Source organism: Apostichopus japonicus, chromosome 4 (genome assembly GCF_037975245.1).
Source record: "Apostichopus japonicus isolate 1M-3 chromosome 4, ASM3797524v1, whole genome shotgun sequence".
Lineage (NCBI taxonomy): Eukaryota > Metazoa > Echinodermata > Holothuroidea > Aspidochirotida > Stichopodidae > Apostichopus > Apostichopus japonicus.
This window is the reverse complement of record NC_092564.1, coordinates 14,131,507-14,150,150: the sequence shown is the minus strand read 5'-3', so window position 1 is coordinate 14,150,150 and position 18,644 is coordinate 14,131,507. Positions and strand designations below refer to the sequence as shown.

The 18,644-nt window shown below is 35.9% G+C and overlaps 1 protein-coding gene across 7 annotated transcripts in view; it reads left to right on the top strand.

Annotated features, from left to right (window-relative positions):
* LOC139966525 (atrial natriuretic peptide receptor 1-like) overlaps window positions 1-18,644 on the top strand; it is a 308,214-nt gene that overhangs the window by 198,351 nt on the left and 91,219 nt on the right. For all 7 annotated transcript variants that reach the window (XM_071969648.1, XM_071969645.1, XM_071969642.1 and 4 more), the window contains 3 exons: window positions 2,774-2,839; window positions 4,584-4,661; window positions 10,171-10,275. In XM_071969648.1, the coding sequence (XP_071825749.1) occupies window positions 2,774-2,839; window positions 4,584-4,661; window positions 10,171-10,275 (249 nt within the window). The remainder of the gene's footprint in view (window positions 1-2,773; window positions 2,840-4,583; window positions 4,662-10,170; window positions 10,276-18,644) is intronic.

Genomic DNA, 18,644 nt, shown 5'->3' with positions numbered 1-18,644 from the left:
ATGCAAACATCCAAATGACATCTCTGGTTATAAGTTTTGCTAACCTGTATCCTAGCATTAGGTTTAAGTTAGCAGCTGTCAGGGTTGTAAACAGGAAGATGAGATTGTGAATAGTTCTCATCATCCATTATTGTACAGTTGTTAAATGCAGCAAAAATAAATCAAAATGCAAAGTCAGTAACATGGCAGTTGATAAATAAAAAAATGTTTCAATTATTAATAAATTGCCCATCAAGATAGGAGATGTAATTAAAACTGATAAACAGCCTCTCCCAATAACCAGAGGAACTTGAAAGTACTGAATAAGCACAATGGACACTGGATAGCCAAGAAGTTAGCAGCATTCAACATTGAAATAGAAATTGCTATGTAGATGGCTGCAGATCAGTCTAAACATAACAACTGGACATAATTTAGTATTTTTAGATTTGTAGTATTCATCTTTATGTTAAATTGCTGGTTTGTTTTGTTGAGGTTCATTAACTATTTTCAGTTTTCATTAGTTATTTCTACATTATCAGCCTTAGGTTGTAAAATAAATCCATATGTATGAAAGATATTTTCGGAAAGGCAATTAATGCAACAGTCATCATCGCCTATATTTTAAAGCCCTTTGTGATGAGAAAAATCTTTATTCTATATGGAAGATGTCATCGTCATAATGACAAGATTCAAGACTTAAATATGTCTGAATATTACGTCATCAAGCCACTTGTGTTTTAATTGTTTTGTTTTTATCTACTGCATTGTTCATTTGTTACTTTTAATGGGTTTGCCAGTGCTGATTCTGAAATATTGAAATATGATCTTTCATATTGACATTGTATTCATCAGTAACACAGTATGGTCTATGTTCTTATTGAAATGAGGAAGAGAAAAACAAAGGGATGTAGAACTGTTCCATGTAGTGGACTTATGACATAGCATATTGCAACAATGGCAGCCCACTGACTTGACTATTTGAACCATGATCTCTTCTAGAAGGATATACTCTTAGCTATTACTCCCCCCCCCCCCCCCCAGAATCTCACCACCAAAAAGAACAAAACCCTGCAATGCAGTAGAAGTGAAATAATGATCACTCATTTTCAATCCTCAAGAAACATTTTACTGTCACCCTCAGTTTCCCTCAATTCAATTTCCAACACTGAGAGACATGTTTTTATGTTTGGGAATAATTTGGCAGATTAGAAACCACACAAATCTTCTAGCAATTTTTAGCATATTAAAATTTGGGGCCAAAAGTTACTGCTAACCTTTGATGTGTAAAATTAAGACTGTTGGGAAGAGAATTAACCTTGCTTTTGATCTAGTAGGGTTACTTAAGTTGCTTGTTGAGATAATCAACAAGGGATTATACTTGAGGTAACCGAGTTCTCTTTTTGTACCAACTGAGGTGGCTTTTTGAGATGAGGTACACAAAATATGATATTGCTGAGGTACTGTGACCTGTCAAGTGACCTACATTAAATAGTCTATTATGCTCTGTGTGGAAGATTGGTCCGTTTTAATTCATGTGAGAAGCGGACATCTGTTCTGTTAATAGATTCTTAATACTGTCACTGAATCATCCTCATCAGTAATATCTGATTTAACATCAGCTGGACTTTGAAAACTTCCAAAGTCCAATCACAGCATGTCAGAAAGTTGTTTTTGTTTTTCTTCAGTTTATAGAAAGATTTTATTTGGTATCAATCCAAACACTTTAGCAATGCACTGCAGAATGCTTTTATGTTGGTTTCTGGGATACTTTTCAATGTTTCAATGCTTGAATTCACAACTGAAGTTGTTTTGAGTCCAAGTTTATTTAAACTTTGACACTGTTCTACTTTTGTTCTGGGTTTCTTTGAAAGTTCACAACTTGGCCCGGTTACAGGTAAATGTACATTTAAATACAGCAGTCCACAAACTGTTGCAGGCATAAAAGATAAGATCATATTGTTTATTCAACAGAGATGACTATAAAAACATCACACCCAGAGACTGGATGAATATGAATAACACAGTATTTTGAATCAATTAACCTACCGGACACTGAGCATTTTGCTATTATGACAAAAGTATTACATAATTTTCAATTTTGACAAAATTATTACATAGCACAATTCATTAATCAAACTGAGTAGAAGACACGCAATTAGAAATGAGGTGAAGCTTTGAAATGTTACATGCAATGATTTATAATCACTGAATGTCAAAGGAATATTCAGGGTTATCAACACCTAGCCGAGGCCCACCAAAAATATTCTTAGCCAAGGCTGATTTGGTATAACAATCAAGACAGAAGGATTTTTGTCCTTTTATATAATTTTCAAACTCATCACCTCATAAAGCTAAACTACTTTATTGCTGCTTGAAGAACTTCTGCATATTGTGTTTGTACTGAACATTACAGTTATCTTCAGTAGATGGTAGAAGGTCTTTAGTGTAGAACTGAAACAACTTGTATATCAGTGTTTTATGATTGATAGGGTTGGTAAAGGGTTGCAATATCCTAGTAATAAGAACATCTCATCAATAATCTTTGACAGGAATGTTATTTTAAGATTGTTCGTCACATTCAATTCATAGCAATGTACTTGTTACATTACTTTTCTCTTTCTGTTTATTCTGTTTAAATATCATTGCAACTATTTAAGGCCATTGATAACTGTAATACAGATCAAAGGTCTTTGTTCTGGTCATGAACAAAACTTTAAGATATAAATTTCATTGTCCAGTTATTTTCATTACCTCTTGTTTAAATTTAACATATTCCACTTTTCTTGAACAGAATGACTCTGGCCAAAGCATTTGTGGACATAATCAACAGATATTCACTGTAACTGGATACTACAAGGTACAGTATACAAGTTTTCATGCCTCTGCAGTGTGACTCTAAACATTTGGTAATATTGTAACGTACACAAAAGTATGAATCCAATCTGAGTTTCCCTACAACAAACCCTTCTCATTCCTTGTTGGACACTACATGAATATAATAACAATGACAGTGTGTATTTCTGATTGTTGGCCTAATACTCACTAGTTTTGATAACAATATCCTTGTTATTTTGGTTGGTAGGTCATAGGTCATGGGATGTCAACAGATGCCTAAGAAAATCATTGATTAAACTCTCCCGTTGTGTGAAGACTTCCCTTGGTATACACTAGGACTCTTACCATGTAATTCGTGGATGTACGGGTATATACTTGGCATGATGTATATGAGTCTTCTTGTTACACTGCCTTGCGATTTTGAATCAAATGGTAAAAAGTTCATGTTCAGGACTTCATAATGTGTACTTTAAAACTTGATTAATATTTGCGAAAAGTAGGATATCAGAAGCTTCTATCTTTTTTGATTAATTAGAACTATGAATTTAATCAGTTTTCCAAGGTTTTGATACCATAATTGGATACTTAAAATTTTTTTTTTCCAAATCAAGCAGTTACAATTTCAAAGTTTCTGGAACTTCCAGCAGTTCATGTAGTCTTTAACTTTATGTATTAGTATAAGTAGCATGAAAAGACAAATAAGGGACTACATATATATCTTGAGAACATCATTGATGTTATATTTCTCGATTCTTGATTGAAAGTTACTTCTGAGAGTCTTTCAGTGACCTACATCTATAGCTAATGCTCTGAAATGTAAATTGGATATTAATTTAATTTCATTCCTGCCTCCGTCCAATGGAGAAGAAAGGACGCACATTAACCACTCCATTATTCAAAGAATCCACATCAGATTTGTTGACAGTGATAAAAAGAAGAAGTTGTATCCAACTTCCTCCATCTAACTCACATAAACTAAGAATTCAGTTCTCATGTATAATTCATGTACTATGACTTTATTTAATAAACAAAGTATCAATCATAATTTTGACATCAGACACAGTAGCAACTTGTCAAAGTTTTATTTGACAAAACATATTTCTATCACAGTAGCTTGTATTTTATTCTAAGGTTTCACTTGTTTCGACAGACTATTCTGTTTTTGTGTGTTTGCGTGTTTGTGTGTGTGTGACTTGTTTTTTAGTTTCATAGAGATATTATTATGCCATGTAGCTGGGGCACTTAGGAGATTTGTAGAGTCCACCAACATTCAAAATGGAATCAATAGTGACACCATATTTCCTGAAATTTCACATTTATATATTTAAAAATTTAATACACAGTTTTAAGCAGCAACTCATTTTAATTTTTTTTTTCATACCTAGAGTAATATAAATGCATGACATTTCATATTTTGTGAAAATCTTTGTATTCACAAGCTTCCATGGCAACATACAATGAATAAAATAGTCATGCCTAAATTTTAATACCATGAAGTGATGAATGCAATTTTTTTGCCCCTTTAGAAAGTGGTTTTGTAAAGATCATTTCATCTTTTTTTCAATTTCACAGATGTAATATAACATGCATTCTATGAATTTGACTAAACTATCGCTATGGTTATTGAACAGATGAAGATGTCTTTATGGAACAGGTTTTGAATTATTATTTTGAATAATCATGCCATTAAACTGCGGCCAACCTGTTTTGGGCCTTCATGTTATCCTGTGTCTGTTTCTGATCGTGATTTTCTTTTCTCTTCTCAGGGTAATGTTGTCGCGATCAAAAAGTTGGAGAGAGATCGGATTGATTTAACAAGACAAGTCCTAATGGAGATGAAAGTGGTAAGTTATTTCATTTGCGTAAGTCGTTGTTCAACCAGATTCAGTCCACACGAGATTTCAAGCTATAAATCAAGTATGCTTAGGACATGCTTAGACTTCTCTTTGGCATGAAAGTGGCAGCCCATGCTCACAGCTTTCTAAAAGAAATAGAAAAAATGCAATTCATTTTGAATGCATGCAAGCAGTTGTTCAATATGGGAAGGAGGTTCATATTTATTTACTTCGTTCCTCGCTTACCTGTCTCCTCACGACCTTAGCACCTCATTCTACCGTGTCTAGTATGCCCTGGTAATCTTTTAACACTGTGCACCCTCGACGACCGGCTCCTCCGGTCATTGCCCTTTCTTCTCATTCTACCATCCAAAGTGTCTACACACGCGTTTTCGTAATGGATAGTCAATCTTCCCGAAATTGCCTGGATACATTGGATTGAGAAGGAAGGGCAACGACCGGAGGAGCCGGTCGTTGAGGGTGCACAGTGTTAAAAGATTACCAGGGCATACTAGACACGGTAGAATGAGGTGCAAAGGTTGTGAGGAGACAGGTAAGCTCGTCACTCGTAAATATCTAAGCCAGTAAGTTTTATGATAACCAGTGCAGATCCAGAGTTCGAAAAAGGTATTGTAGCTTTTCATCCTGCATTTGGATACACATATTACTTTAAAGTTGCTGTGAAGTAATACTGTATGATTGCTGCAAACATGATCTCAATCCCTACTGCAAGATCCACCTGAAAAATGAAGATGCCCTGTCGGCCAAAAAAAAGGCACAAAATATAGGTAGAATTTATGTGCAGGTAACTATGAAATCATATCAAGGACAAATCCCATGAGATGTTCCTTATTCGTATTTTTCTTTCTTGATTTATTAATTCATAATTTTAACGAATTGAGGATTTATCCTGAGAGGTACGGTAGTAAGGTTGATACCCAATGAAATCTTGTGATTGAATCTCAGCTGCTGGCCATAATATATGAGATCTGGTACTGGTTTTATGTATCAAAGAAATCTTTTCTGCCAATAAGGGCCTCTTGTAAAGGTGCTGTACTGAAAGTCAGATGGGAAAGATGGAAAACTTTTGAAGTCACCCCCCCCCCCCCCCCATCCTCCAATCAATCAGTGATGAATATATGCAACAATGCAGGTATTTTTGGCAGCCATATGGGACAATTCTCTGATGCAAAAATGATAAAACCTCTCTATACTGTCCTCTGGCAGCATGCATCAAAGCATTCATACTGACATTGTGAACAGTTCCTAGAAGCTCTATCCTCAGAAGCAAGATATTAATGAACATCTCATACTGTCAGTATAAATCCTTTGAGACATGACAAGACAAGAAAGCACACTTTACAACAAAAGTGTCTCAGCTGGTGCTCTTTGACCTCATTCTTGCAATCTGCAAATATTAATCATGACAACATATTATGTTAGTAACCATGTAACAAAACTAGATTTTTGTTGATTATGTTTTACAAATACTTGGAAGTCCTTTCTCTGTTTTCCTCGTTACTTTGTCTGTGTTCTCCAAAGTATCAGAAACTAAATGCATGTTTCATTCATCCAAACGGTATTTCTTTCTGAATTGCTTCTTGTATGTCCGAGAAATATTTCTCAGTGTTAGTTCTAAAGTCAAACGTGTGTATGTGTCAGGGTTTTAGTTGTTTATCTGTAACATGAACAAATTGAACATGACATTTCAAGATAGCCACCACCTCGTATTGGTGAGAATCTTGTGTGAGCATCAGCACTCCTGATTATAATTGCATAATGATATGATTTTGTTATTTTTTTTATGAACGACTAATTGAGAAGCAGTTGCATGCCACGCAATATCTGTGTTATTGACTAATTTCACACACTATACTACACAATCTGTATGTTCTTATTGATTTTTGCAAACAATATAATGCTTGTAATTGCCGCTGAAAGTAACAAAAGTAAAATCAATATTTGCTCTTGTGTTACGTGGTGTGCATTTACAAATGTTTAGAGTTTTCTTAAATTTTTCCCCCCATCTTCTGAGGATTTTGTTAAAAAATGTCAGTCATTAATGAAAGTACTAGTGTAGTCTACTTGTGATAATAATCCCTCTATGCCAACTGCACGCTCTTTATCCTTTTTGCAATAATTCATCTGCCCCAAGTCATCTCAGATGTGCTGATATGCAGAATTCCCAAATCTTTGTGCGGCATAAAGAAAAAGTTTGTGTGCGTTTGATTAGTGTGTCAATTTGTACTATGTGTGTTGTGTTTCCCAAAAATGCAAATTACTGTAACAACTTGCCAGGTGGACTTTCTCTGTGCACCTAGATTCCCTTTAATTAGTTCCTATTACTCTCTACATGGAATACAATCCATCCTTTAATTTTGTCATCTGCCATCCTCATTTTGTCAAAATGTGTCTCAGGGCTTCAGTTTCTTTCGCTAAATGTGTTTTCTTTAATTGTTCTTTGGCCTCAAGCGACCCGTACGTGCAGTTACCAAAGGTGAATGAAATGGTATTTGCTCATTGCAGAACAACCTTCCCTCAGCAAGTATATTGCATTCTGATTTACATTTTGTGACTTTGTGAATCTTATATCCAAGATAAATAGATTTATAGTATTGCCCTCGTCACGACCACTGCATTATCACCATGGATCCCTTTTAAAGGGTGACTATATAGGTATAAGACTTAAGTCTTGATATGTTAAATAGATTTATTGTATTGCCCTTCTCAAACCACTGCATTATCACCATGGATCCCTTTTAAAGGGTGACTATATAGGTATAAGACTTAAGTCTTGATATGTTAAATAGATTTATTGTATTGCCCTCCTCAAACCACTGCATTATCACCATGGATCCCTTTTAAAGGGTGACTATATAGGTATAAGACTTAAGTCTTGATATGTTAAATAGATTTATTGTATTGCCCTCCTCAAACCACTGCATTATCACCATGGATCCCTTTTAAAGGGTGACTATATAGGTATAAGACTTAAGTCTTGATATGTTAAATAGATTTATTGTATTGCCCTCCTCAAACCACTGCATTATCACCATGGATCCCTTTTAAAGGGTGACTATATAGGTATAAGACTTAAGTCTTGATATGTTAAATAGATTTATTGTATTGCCCTCCTCAAACCACTGCATTATCACCATGGATCCCTTTTAAAGGGTGACTATATAGGTATAAGACTTAAGTCTTGATATGTTAAATAGATTTATTGTATTGCCCTCCTCAAACCACTGCATTATCACCATGGATCCCTTTTAAAGGGTGACTATATAGGTATAAGACTTAAGTCTTGATATGTTAAATAGATTTATTGTATTGCCCTCCTCAAACCACTGCATTATCACCATGAACCCTTTTAAAGGGTAACTATTTATAGGTATAAGACTTTAGACTTGATATGTTCAAGAAAAAAAAGGGGGAAAAGAAAGTAGTGCTAGTAATGTTTCAATATGGGTATAGAGGTTTTTGAGATACTCACCTTTAAAATATGCTAAAGGTCTGGAATCCTTCTTTAAGCCTTCAGAGGTGATGATGTTGTTGACTCGGTTTTGCAGGCCTAAATAAGTTAATGTCAATCCATTGTTTTAAAAAATTCTAATCACTCAACCCAAACATGTTCTTAGCACCCTTGGACGACATTCCAACACCATTTGTCCTTCAAAAATTTGTATTAAGGTATTGTAACTTGTCATTTTGAGTCCATAAAAAGTCTTATGTTTCCCATTGAGTTTTGTGTTTCATCCGAGTGAGGAACTGATCGCCTAACGGTCTGCATATGTTTGACTTTATAGTCCAGTCACTTGACTTGGTTACCATTGTTCGTTTAAAGGGTCTTTTCTCAAAAATTAAAGTCTTAGAAATACAACCAGGACTGATGGCAGTATGTTGTAATTGTCTACAAAATATCAAATTCAATTTTGAGTGATTTGTAAATATGTTTTTTATTGTAAAAACATTTTAATATAGTATGCTAGTCACAAAATTTTATCCTTACTTATATAAGCCACTCTTCACTCAGAGTAGGGCATTCTCATGATCATTTGATTTGATATATGAAAACCTTCATTAATTGGATGGAAATGATATTTACACATCTTCTTGTGTACCTGTCTCCCCACATTTTGCTTTGACATTGTTATCTAATTTACCATATCTACTTACTTTATCTACTAGTTTCAATTCTAGGATAGCATGTACATTTGTGAAGATAGGGGTCACACTTGAAGTGTGTGGGTTCAAATCAAATTGACTATTGAAGAAATGTCCGTTGAGCAATTAAATACTGTTTTTGAAAGCCTGATGTATCAATCAACTCTTTGAAATCTGTAGTCTTGAGCCTCCCGCCTGGGAAGATCTGCCAGATAAGAACCGTTGCAAGTCTCTAAGGGATCAAACTTGAGTCATTCCAGTTTTTCTGTATGGAAAAGTAATCAATAACTTTAACCCTACAAATGTCAGTGCATGACGGGCACATCTCACCATTCATAACATCATTGGAAACAGGATCATTAGATACAGGGGCCTACTGTAATACCTAGCATTTATTGCCAAAGAGGCAGAGTGGTCACACTATACCGCATTCTTCCACACCATGGCCAGGATAAACTGAGACTAAATATTCACCTGAGAATACTCCAGCAGCTGAGAGATTTCATTCCCCAACCTTTTTCACCCTCTTTATATTTCTTCCTTTTTCTGGCCCTAACCCCCCCCCCCCCCCCCCCGGATTTATTTGTATGAGAATTCAAGATGGACACGACTATTCAGTACTTTTTCTCAGTTTGACGACACCACCTGCCACTTGGTAACAGAATATCAAATGGTATACAATTACTCGTTAAGAGTTTATCCTCTGATACTGTACTTGTTTCAAACTTCAATCAAGATTGCAAACTGTATTGTCTGAGATGACTGCCTCGTTTTTCTTCTTTCTTTTTTTTCCCTCCTCATCCATCATTCTCCTTCTCTTTTCTTATATCTTGTTTAAAACTGTATTGTTATTGAATGACATATTAAATAATGTATAAAAAATACCAAAATGAGACCTAGATACATTAAAGTACATTGACAGTACAGGGTTTTTATGAAGCAGTGTAAAAGCAGTGTAGTCAGATTTTAACACTAATCTCTTTCTTCTTCAAAGCTGGCGGGAGTAAGGGAATGGGGGAGGGGGGGAGGGGGAGGGAGGGGAGAGCTTGCAAAAACCTGGTTTGATTACTTTGTGTTTCAAGATCTATAGCCTCCATGGATGTGCATGGATGGCCTAGATCTAAAACACTCTGTTTTATCACAAATACCAAGCATGATTCCCCTGTTTTAAGGAAAGCTGCTGAATACCACAAGCTGGCAAGAGTTGTATGCTTATAACTTAATCACAATGTTGTTAGTACAATAACTGAATCTTGTTTATCATTTTAGTAAACACCTAGGGTTAATTTAATGTAATGTTCATTTCTTTTTGTTTGTGATATATCTCTCATGGGTAATTTTCTCCCCTCAACAGATGAGAGAGATTCAACATGACCATGTGACTAAATTTGTCGGCTGCTGTGGGGATGCCCCGAACATCAGTATCCTCACAGAGTATTGCCCGAAAGGCAGTCTGCAGGTAGGTCAATTTTAAATGTTCCCTTTGCTCATGTACTTGAACCGTGTGGTTATTCTTCATTGTCTTGTGTCTTGCGTGATATATCAATCAGAGAAACGGTTTTGATGTGATTAGAGAAGCCCATTGTTTCAATGATCTACCTCAGAAAAGTCACATAGTGGATGCCAGTTAGGGAGAAAACCTTACAATTCTGTATTGCCACAATAAAAGACAAGTCAACAGATCAAAAAAAGCATGGACAAAAAGCATTGATAAGATCATCTCTTAGTTTACAAATGTCCTTTAAATGAACGGGACAGAGATAATGCCGAGAATCACAGTGCCAAGGATATGCCTTGTTACTCGGACTGCAAGTGTTAGCCACAGGTAGGTGTGTACGAGGGAACCTGACATTGCTCTGTGGTATGGATTGAATGGATTAAACGTATGGATTGAACTTGACGGGCAACAAGCTATGGAGGGAGACTACGGCGTGATTGGTGTTAGCAAAGTTTTTGTTTAGTTATGGGATTGTTCCAAACTTCAGACAGATATGGACAGTTGTCAGGACTTGCCACGCTCCATAGTTACCAGGTTTTTATGCATTCTGAACATCGATTCCGAGGGGTGGGGATCTGGTTGGTTGTGGCCCAGTCCTGAGAGAAGCTGCTGCTGGGTATATAGTGGGCCGAAAACTTTGCTGGTTTCAAGGTTAAAAAGGACTTCAGGACTTCATACACAGTAAAGTGGAATATAAGTTACATGTTACACAATTATCCAATATTTGTGTGTTTATTACTGATCATACATGAATTGGTATTAAATTCTATCTGGCAACCTTTCTGATCAAGCCAGGTAATAACATTTAACTCGTCACTAAATCACTGATCCCTGTTAGGAGGACACATTAATTAGCTGCACATCATTAGCATTTGCATGAACTTTACACGTAATAAAAAAAATGTTGCTTTTGAAAAATTTAGTTGTTTGAAATTGAAAATTATTATGTAACTTTACTAGTGAAAGTACACGAGACTGTCTTTATTTCTTGTAATGATTTTGCTCCTATTATAACCAATTTGATAATTATGCAAATTAGGGCATAAGAGAAACAGACCAAATTGTGATATTGCTACAGAAAGTCGTGTCCACTTCAACCAAGTACTGCAGTCCCAATTGCAAATGTATACATACAGTGTGCAGCAGTACTATGTATGGAGTCCTAGGAGTCTCAGATGCTGATATATATAGTTTCTCTCTATGCCTTTGTGTACATGGCTTCCACGTATATTTAAAGAACTGGTAGTATACCGTTGAGTTTGAGGTGACTAAAGGCTGCTTGAATTTCCTTTTCTTTTCTCACTGTTCAAAGGTCAGGTGTGAATGAATTTGCTGTGTTATTAAAAGAATGATACAATACCATAGAAATATTATTTTGGTGAAAGAAATAACATGCACATATTTATGCTTAGATGAAACAATTTGCCTGCAAGCTAAGAAAGAAAAAAATTGGTTTAAGAAGTGGTGAAGGGAAATTTGGCTTTAAGGAAAGTTACAAAACATGTGTTTTAAACTTTTGTAGTATGATTGGAATCAGTCAATGTAAGAATATTAAAAAAAAAAAAATATGGAAATGCAAGAAAAGTACATTAGTATCCAACAAGTGAGAGACCCAGGCATAAACTGTTGCTAGGGGTATGGGGGTGTACGGTAACTTTCTTTGTCCCCTCAATTAAGCGTACTGTGTTGATACATGCATGCTTTCATATATGGCTGCAGTGATAAGTTACACTGTTGTTGCTGTCAAATTGTAACCACTTTTTTAATTTTTTAATAATAATAATAATAATTGCACTTTTAATCTACAATGCCTTCATGGATACGGCCAAAATTACCATAGAGAAACAAGGAAACATCAATTTTGTATTTTGAGACACTAAATTTTTGTTGGAGTACAGGTATAGTCCTCCCATTTAGCGGAATTATACATTAAACTTCAGCGCATGCTCAAAGTTAGGAAAATTTGTCTCAAAGTTTGAGCAGTTTTGACACCTGACCTTGACAAGTGAAATTCTTTCTGTTTCTGGTGGAATCTGGTCAAACCATTGATGAAATCATATACAGCTAAACCACGGATCGAAATCAGCAAGATCGTCATCACCGCTCTCGTTTAAAAGAACATTTCATGCCGTTCCCATCCTAACTTACCATGTATGACTTCACTGCTGACAGGCTGCAATAATCTGCACACAGAATATATACCAACTGAATTCATCATAGAATCCCTAGAAAAATGGCAGGAAAGGGATATTGAGGATCATGGCTTCTCCTAATTTAAAATGAGAATTGTCAAAAAGATAACTGATTACAAGAAAATGGCCTGAAATCATTACTTCAGCTCATTCTTAAGAATCACAAATGGCTAACCTTCTGTTGGAATGGATTTCCTTGAAAATTGTTTGCAAAATTAATTAGACGCATTGTCATTCCACGCTGCCAAAAAGCTGTAATATATTTCAAGTGATTTGAATTAGTATTTTGAAAATCTTCAGCGAGGGTGTTTCCCAACATTTTGTCTGCCACAGTACATTGACTGTTTTCAATATTAAAAATGGCTTCTTGTTAGTTTTATTTTTTTTTGGGGGGGGGGGGGTGGGTTGTACTCACCAAATCCTAGATCAGCTATTCATAGGTTCAGTGAATTTATTGCTCAAGGTAATCGTCTTCCCAACGTTGGTGGAACTTCTTCCACCTAGATGAAATACTTTCATTTAACGACACGGCAAGACCAAAATCTAATCTGAAATGGAAAACGATAAACTTCTAGCAGGGCATCACATATAGAGGTTAGATAATGAGAAATCCGACAAGGTAGAATGGCAGCGCTAAGTGGCCACCCAATAACTGTCAGTGTAAAATGCACAATTGAGTCAGTTTTGAATTATGAGCTCTCTTTACTTTGAATTAATTTCCAAGTTGTAAGCTTTAATTCCAAAAAAAAGACAAACAGAATGGTATGTAATAGCCAAACAACTTCCATTGTTTCTGGTAGGATGCACCCACCCCACCCCACCCCACCCCACTCCCCTCCACCTCCCCCCTCCCCCTCTCCCTCCCAACATCAAAAATAGAATAAAATAATAGTTAATTGATATTGCAATGTAGATATTTCAAAAGAGAATTGTAGAGAAAAATGTTAAAACATTTTTATTTATACTGTGTGTGGTTGATTGCCTTCTGCCCATTTTCACGGTAGAACAAGTCATAGCCTATCTATATTCATGAATGTTTGGTGCTTGACTAAATTATATCATCTGTGCATAATAACCTGATGTATCTTTTCTCGATTGGCAGAGCAAGAAAGCTTTTAACTTCTAGTGTTACCTTTGAGGAAACTAGTAATGTATAGAGATTACACACTGTAGGTTATATGAGTTTACAAAGTAAGTTAGCAAGATGTTCTGTACTTAATATAAAGTCTGCTGGCTTTAATTGAGCATTTTCAAAGCTAGCTTGGCTAAAAGAATCTCCAAATGTCAAGGGGTTTACAGGATTGACAGAAGGTGAACTGTATGGAATGTTTTAAATACTTCCTCTCTTGGGATTTTTGTTTTATTTTGATGGTAATCAAATTTGAAAGAGGTAGTTAGATTGTAAATGTCTCTACCTATATACCCTGAAAAAGAAAAGAAGGAAGATTGTTCATGGCTTTTGAGATCAGCCTGCAGTTTGAAGTTAAAGAAAGTGGGCCATGATATAAAAAGCATTTGAAAAAGTTAAGCTAAACATTTCAAGCTTCAGTTGTGATTACAGATGCAATAGAAATTGAAAGAGCAATATTTAGATTGGGAGGGAAGTGGAATGTTTCAGATAAAGTCAATTTCAGTGATCCTATAATATTGTGCTTTAAGAGGAATTGAATTGTTGGAATCAAACACAGTCAGTGCACACTATGATTTATAATGTAACCTTGCAAGTGTAGTAATTTGGGGTAACAATTTGTTTTATACTCAACTCCCATAGCATTGCAGTTAACTAGCAGCTTGATGGTGTTGACCATTGCTTACATTATAAATAATGACAAATTGAGTCAACTTTGACTAAATTTTGATAATATGTCAGATATCGTGTTTAGTACTACTGTATTGGGAACGGTCTCAATGACAACATTTTCAGGCTGCCATGGAATGGAACTGAGTCATTTGTTAGTTATTCAAGAACTTTTCAACTACATAAAGTAAGTCGTTTTGCCATCACTCAAGTAGATTATCCCTATGATGAGATTAATAAATGATATCACTCTGTAGTACCAGGGGTGGGAGTTCTAACCGACATTTGCTGTCTGTGAAATTAGCCGTGATGCTCTAGTTTACTTCTGTCAGAAACAAAAATAAAAATCTGTCATCGAACAGCAGCCAAGATTAGTTGGTCTAAGCATATATATATATATATATAGGTTAATTACTGAATATTCATCAGTTAATATTAAAGTTAAGTAAATATAAAAATGGCGTAATTGTCCCTACAATGTTTGTATCATGATGAAACACAAGATTGCACGTGTCTGAAGACAATGTTTGGCGTGCAGATGGCGTCACATCTTTATGTCGTTCTTTGACAGTGTTCGGCAGATGCGTGTGCTATCTATAATTGTTACAGCGTCATACTTTGAACATGTCTCCAGATAAGGGATGGGGGGAACACTTTTGCCGAAGCTGGTACTTTACACACCGACTTGGCGTTAAGATTATACTGCAGTTAAACTGCCTAATTCCCACTCTTGTCAGCAGACAGACTTGTGTATATATACATGTGAAACCATTGATTTACATTAATGGCACATACCACAATAAAGATCAGTATCATTCATTCATGCATGATAAGCACCTTCCACTGTCTCCACTGAGATTCTGTACTATTAATACCTCTAGCTGCTCACTTATGAAATAATATGTAAAGAGGGTAAATGACAATTATTTGAGCTATCAGAGGTATCTGCTCGAGCAAGGTGGTGGGGGTGGTGGGGGGGGGGAAGGAGGGAATTGTCTGCTCATGAAGGTATACATCCTCTTAAGACTGTCCAGAAATAAACCCAAGATATGACCTGCTTCTTTAAGCCTGGAAAAAGTCAATACCTACTGGTGCTCAATTTGAAATACCAATATGTCTTGTTATTATAGACTACAGGCTGTTGTCTTTCGTTCAGTGTTTGGTTACTGTAAATGAAAGCTGCTTGGGAGTCGAGTCCAAGACTTGTACAGCAAGTCTCAGTGAAATTGTCTCGCTTTCTTCTTCTATTTCTACTTCTTCTTCTTCTCCTTTTGTAATGTTGAAACATTGATTCAACTTTCTAATGAAATCACTTGGGATGGTTTTAGATGAATGAAGTAATGATAACAGCTTCGCTTTGACTCATGTCAATGTTTTATCCCTTCAGTTAGATAACAATGTCGATCAAATCAAACAGTTAAGGGACATAAGAAAAAAATAACGAAAACTGCGGTTTCCTTAGACATTGCTGCAGTAGACGACGTCATGTAAATTGGTTTCATAATGTGTGAGTCATGTACACTGCTGTATAAAGGTTCTGTGAGATAATGATGATCAAAGGAGTAATTAATCAACAAGATTCAATCAGAAACTATGTACCTCTTGTGTGCTACTTTGTGGTTTCAAGAGGGTATATTTCTAACTCAGAGCTATACATACATATGGGTTCCAAGCACTATTGTTGTGACCAAGTTTTTCAACCAACCAATTTTTTGTGTGCAAGTGTTTATTTCAACAGAGTGATTAATTTGTTTGTTCTTTTCTTTTCAAATAATCAAAACAAGCAGAGTCTCTTGACTTTGATTGGAATGTAGACCTATTAGAGGTAGCATACTCCATATAATTGCCCTGGCATTGACTTACTCGCTAAATCGTCAAAGTACTGGGTCTCTATTAAAGTCCTTGTGGAAGTTCTCAATAGCTAAACCCTACCCATTACTGGATAGCTGACAAGTTGGCCCATTCATGGCACCATCAATTTTTCATATCATGACCATGAAGATTTTTTAGCTATAAGAGGCTGAGGTCTTTGTCACTTGAAAACAAACCTCTTTACTCAATAGTAAACAATTTTTGTACCCTGTTGTTGGAAGGCCTTAAGTGGTCTGAAATGGCGGATTGATATTTAGACGCTCTATGAAGTATGCCACCTTCGAGAGAGGATTGATATTAGCAGCCCCCCCCCCCCACTTGTGCACTTTATCCAGTGTATGAACTGTTCAACTGTACAAATTTGCTGTGTATGTGTGTATAAATCGATGCTGCAGTGTGCCTTGTACAAAGTGTTGTTGTACAAATAGTAAATGAAAAATCCTGTGAAGGAATCAAAAGGATTAGGTTTTCCTTTAAATGGAACAACCAAGTTCATGTTCCTTTGATTTTCTACATGGACATTCAGGCAAATTTTGTGGCGTGTGCTCCACCATTTGTGTTATTGTGGTAGAGAAGAGACTAAGACACTCGTATTACGTGATAATACTGCAGATGGCCTCAGGATTGATAATCTGTTTCTCCAAGAGTCAGACAGTCATTCTTTTACTTCCATTTTGGACACATTATAACTGAATGTGAGATCAGGGTTTTAGTTTAAGGTAGCTGCTGTCAGGTTGTCACAGAAACAGGCTGGCAGAAAGCATTGATTGCTATAAGTAACCAAAGAAATGTAATGATTTATGTTTAACGTTAGAAGTAAGCAAGCTGGGTGGTAGAGATGAATTTATTATCCAACTGTTGATATACTAAAGGAGCCTGTGTAGGCTGGTAAGAATTTATCAAAGAGGGCAAGGGCTAGCTGTTCTATCTGTTCAAAACTGTGCAGCACATATTGCAGACTCAAGAAGTGTTTCTTATTAAATAAAAATGGTGGTCCCTTAGAATTATTATGAACTTTTTTTTATAGGTAATGCCAATTTTTTTTCCACACCATATATGTACAATTGTGATTCTTGTCTCGGCTGTTTAATCCCGCCAGACCTCAACTGAATATATAATAATACCAACACTTCAAATTCAAATCAGGAAAAGTTTAGTTTGTGCATTTCATCTCTCGAAGGTGGTTTGTTTAAATTAGTTATAGTAAATCACATTTTTTTGACTAAAATGCCTTTTTGGCAATTTTGGGATACGTTTAGTGATCCTTATTCATAGTGCAAATTGTTAAACTTGATAATGTTTCTTACAAGGTCCCACACATTGATGGTCTCTGAATTATATAACATAGAATGGTTTCATGGTTCCTGTCTGTTTATAGCTCCATGCTCTGTACAAGAAGCTGCTATACATGTATTTATGCACTTGTATAGCCAGTTGGCCAATTTAGCATTTTGCTAGGTGATTTCGGGATCAAGTTGTTTTTGCCCAGACCGTGGAACTTTTATTATCATACTGGAGATATCAATCTACATACAATTAACTGCTCCAGTGTTTTTCTTTTTGTCAACATATTATTATGCTAATATCTGGGTACCTCTGTTGCTGGTATAAGGATCAAGAGAGTTGACTTGACCTTGATAAAATGTTTTCATGGTCTTCATCAGTTTCTACACTTAAAGGGACATACCATGGTCAAAGTAGTTAACTGCCAGTGATAAACAGTAATGACTAATGCCTTTCTTGTATACAGTACCGTTGATTTCAAGTTTTCACGATCCTTCTCTCGAGTGACTGCCTAGTATTTTGTCGGCATCCGCTGTTTCTCTTCAAGTTAGGGAAAACTTTGATTTGATATGTAGGCACTGTCACTGAAATCCTGAGGTTATATACTGCGGGGAAGTAATACGGCATACATGTAAGAAACCTTCTGTTAGTCCATCATATATACTCCTTTAAATTATTACTGCCCTGTACTGGTTTTATTTTGATCCTAGCTGAGAAAGGTTAACCTTGCAGAATTACATCACACAGTTATAGTAGACACAGGACAGTTGTTGGATGGTTTGATGTTAATCTTGAGTGACAGTTAAATCCTCCTGGTTGAATCTTCCTTCTCTATTAATGGCTGTGTAATATAGCTTTGATTTCAAAACAAAATTCTTTTTAGTTGCCACTTTGCAACAAGTTTAGCAAACATGAAGTACTTTAATGCAACTATTATTGTGCAATGTATAATATGCTTCAAGGACATTGTAACCCAACTCTCAACCATGTTGCGGTGACTCCTACTGAATGGGGAGTCTGGGGTGGGGGAAGGGGGTGGGGAAGGGTTGTGACTGCAGCATTTTGTGGTGAAATGCACTCCCAGATAAAATGTGGCAAAAATCCACATACAGACACAGGTGACTACAATCGGTCTTAGATCAAACAGATAATTTTTGCATTCAAGGCCAAATAGATTTATGAAG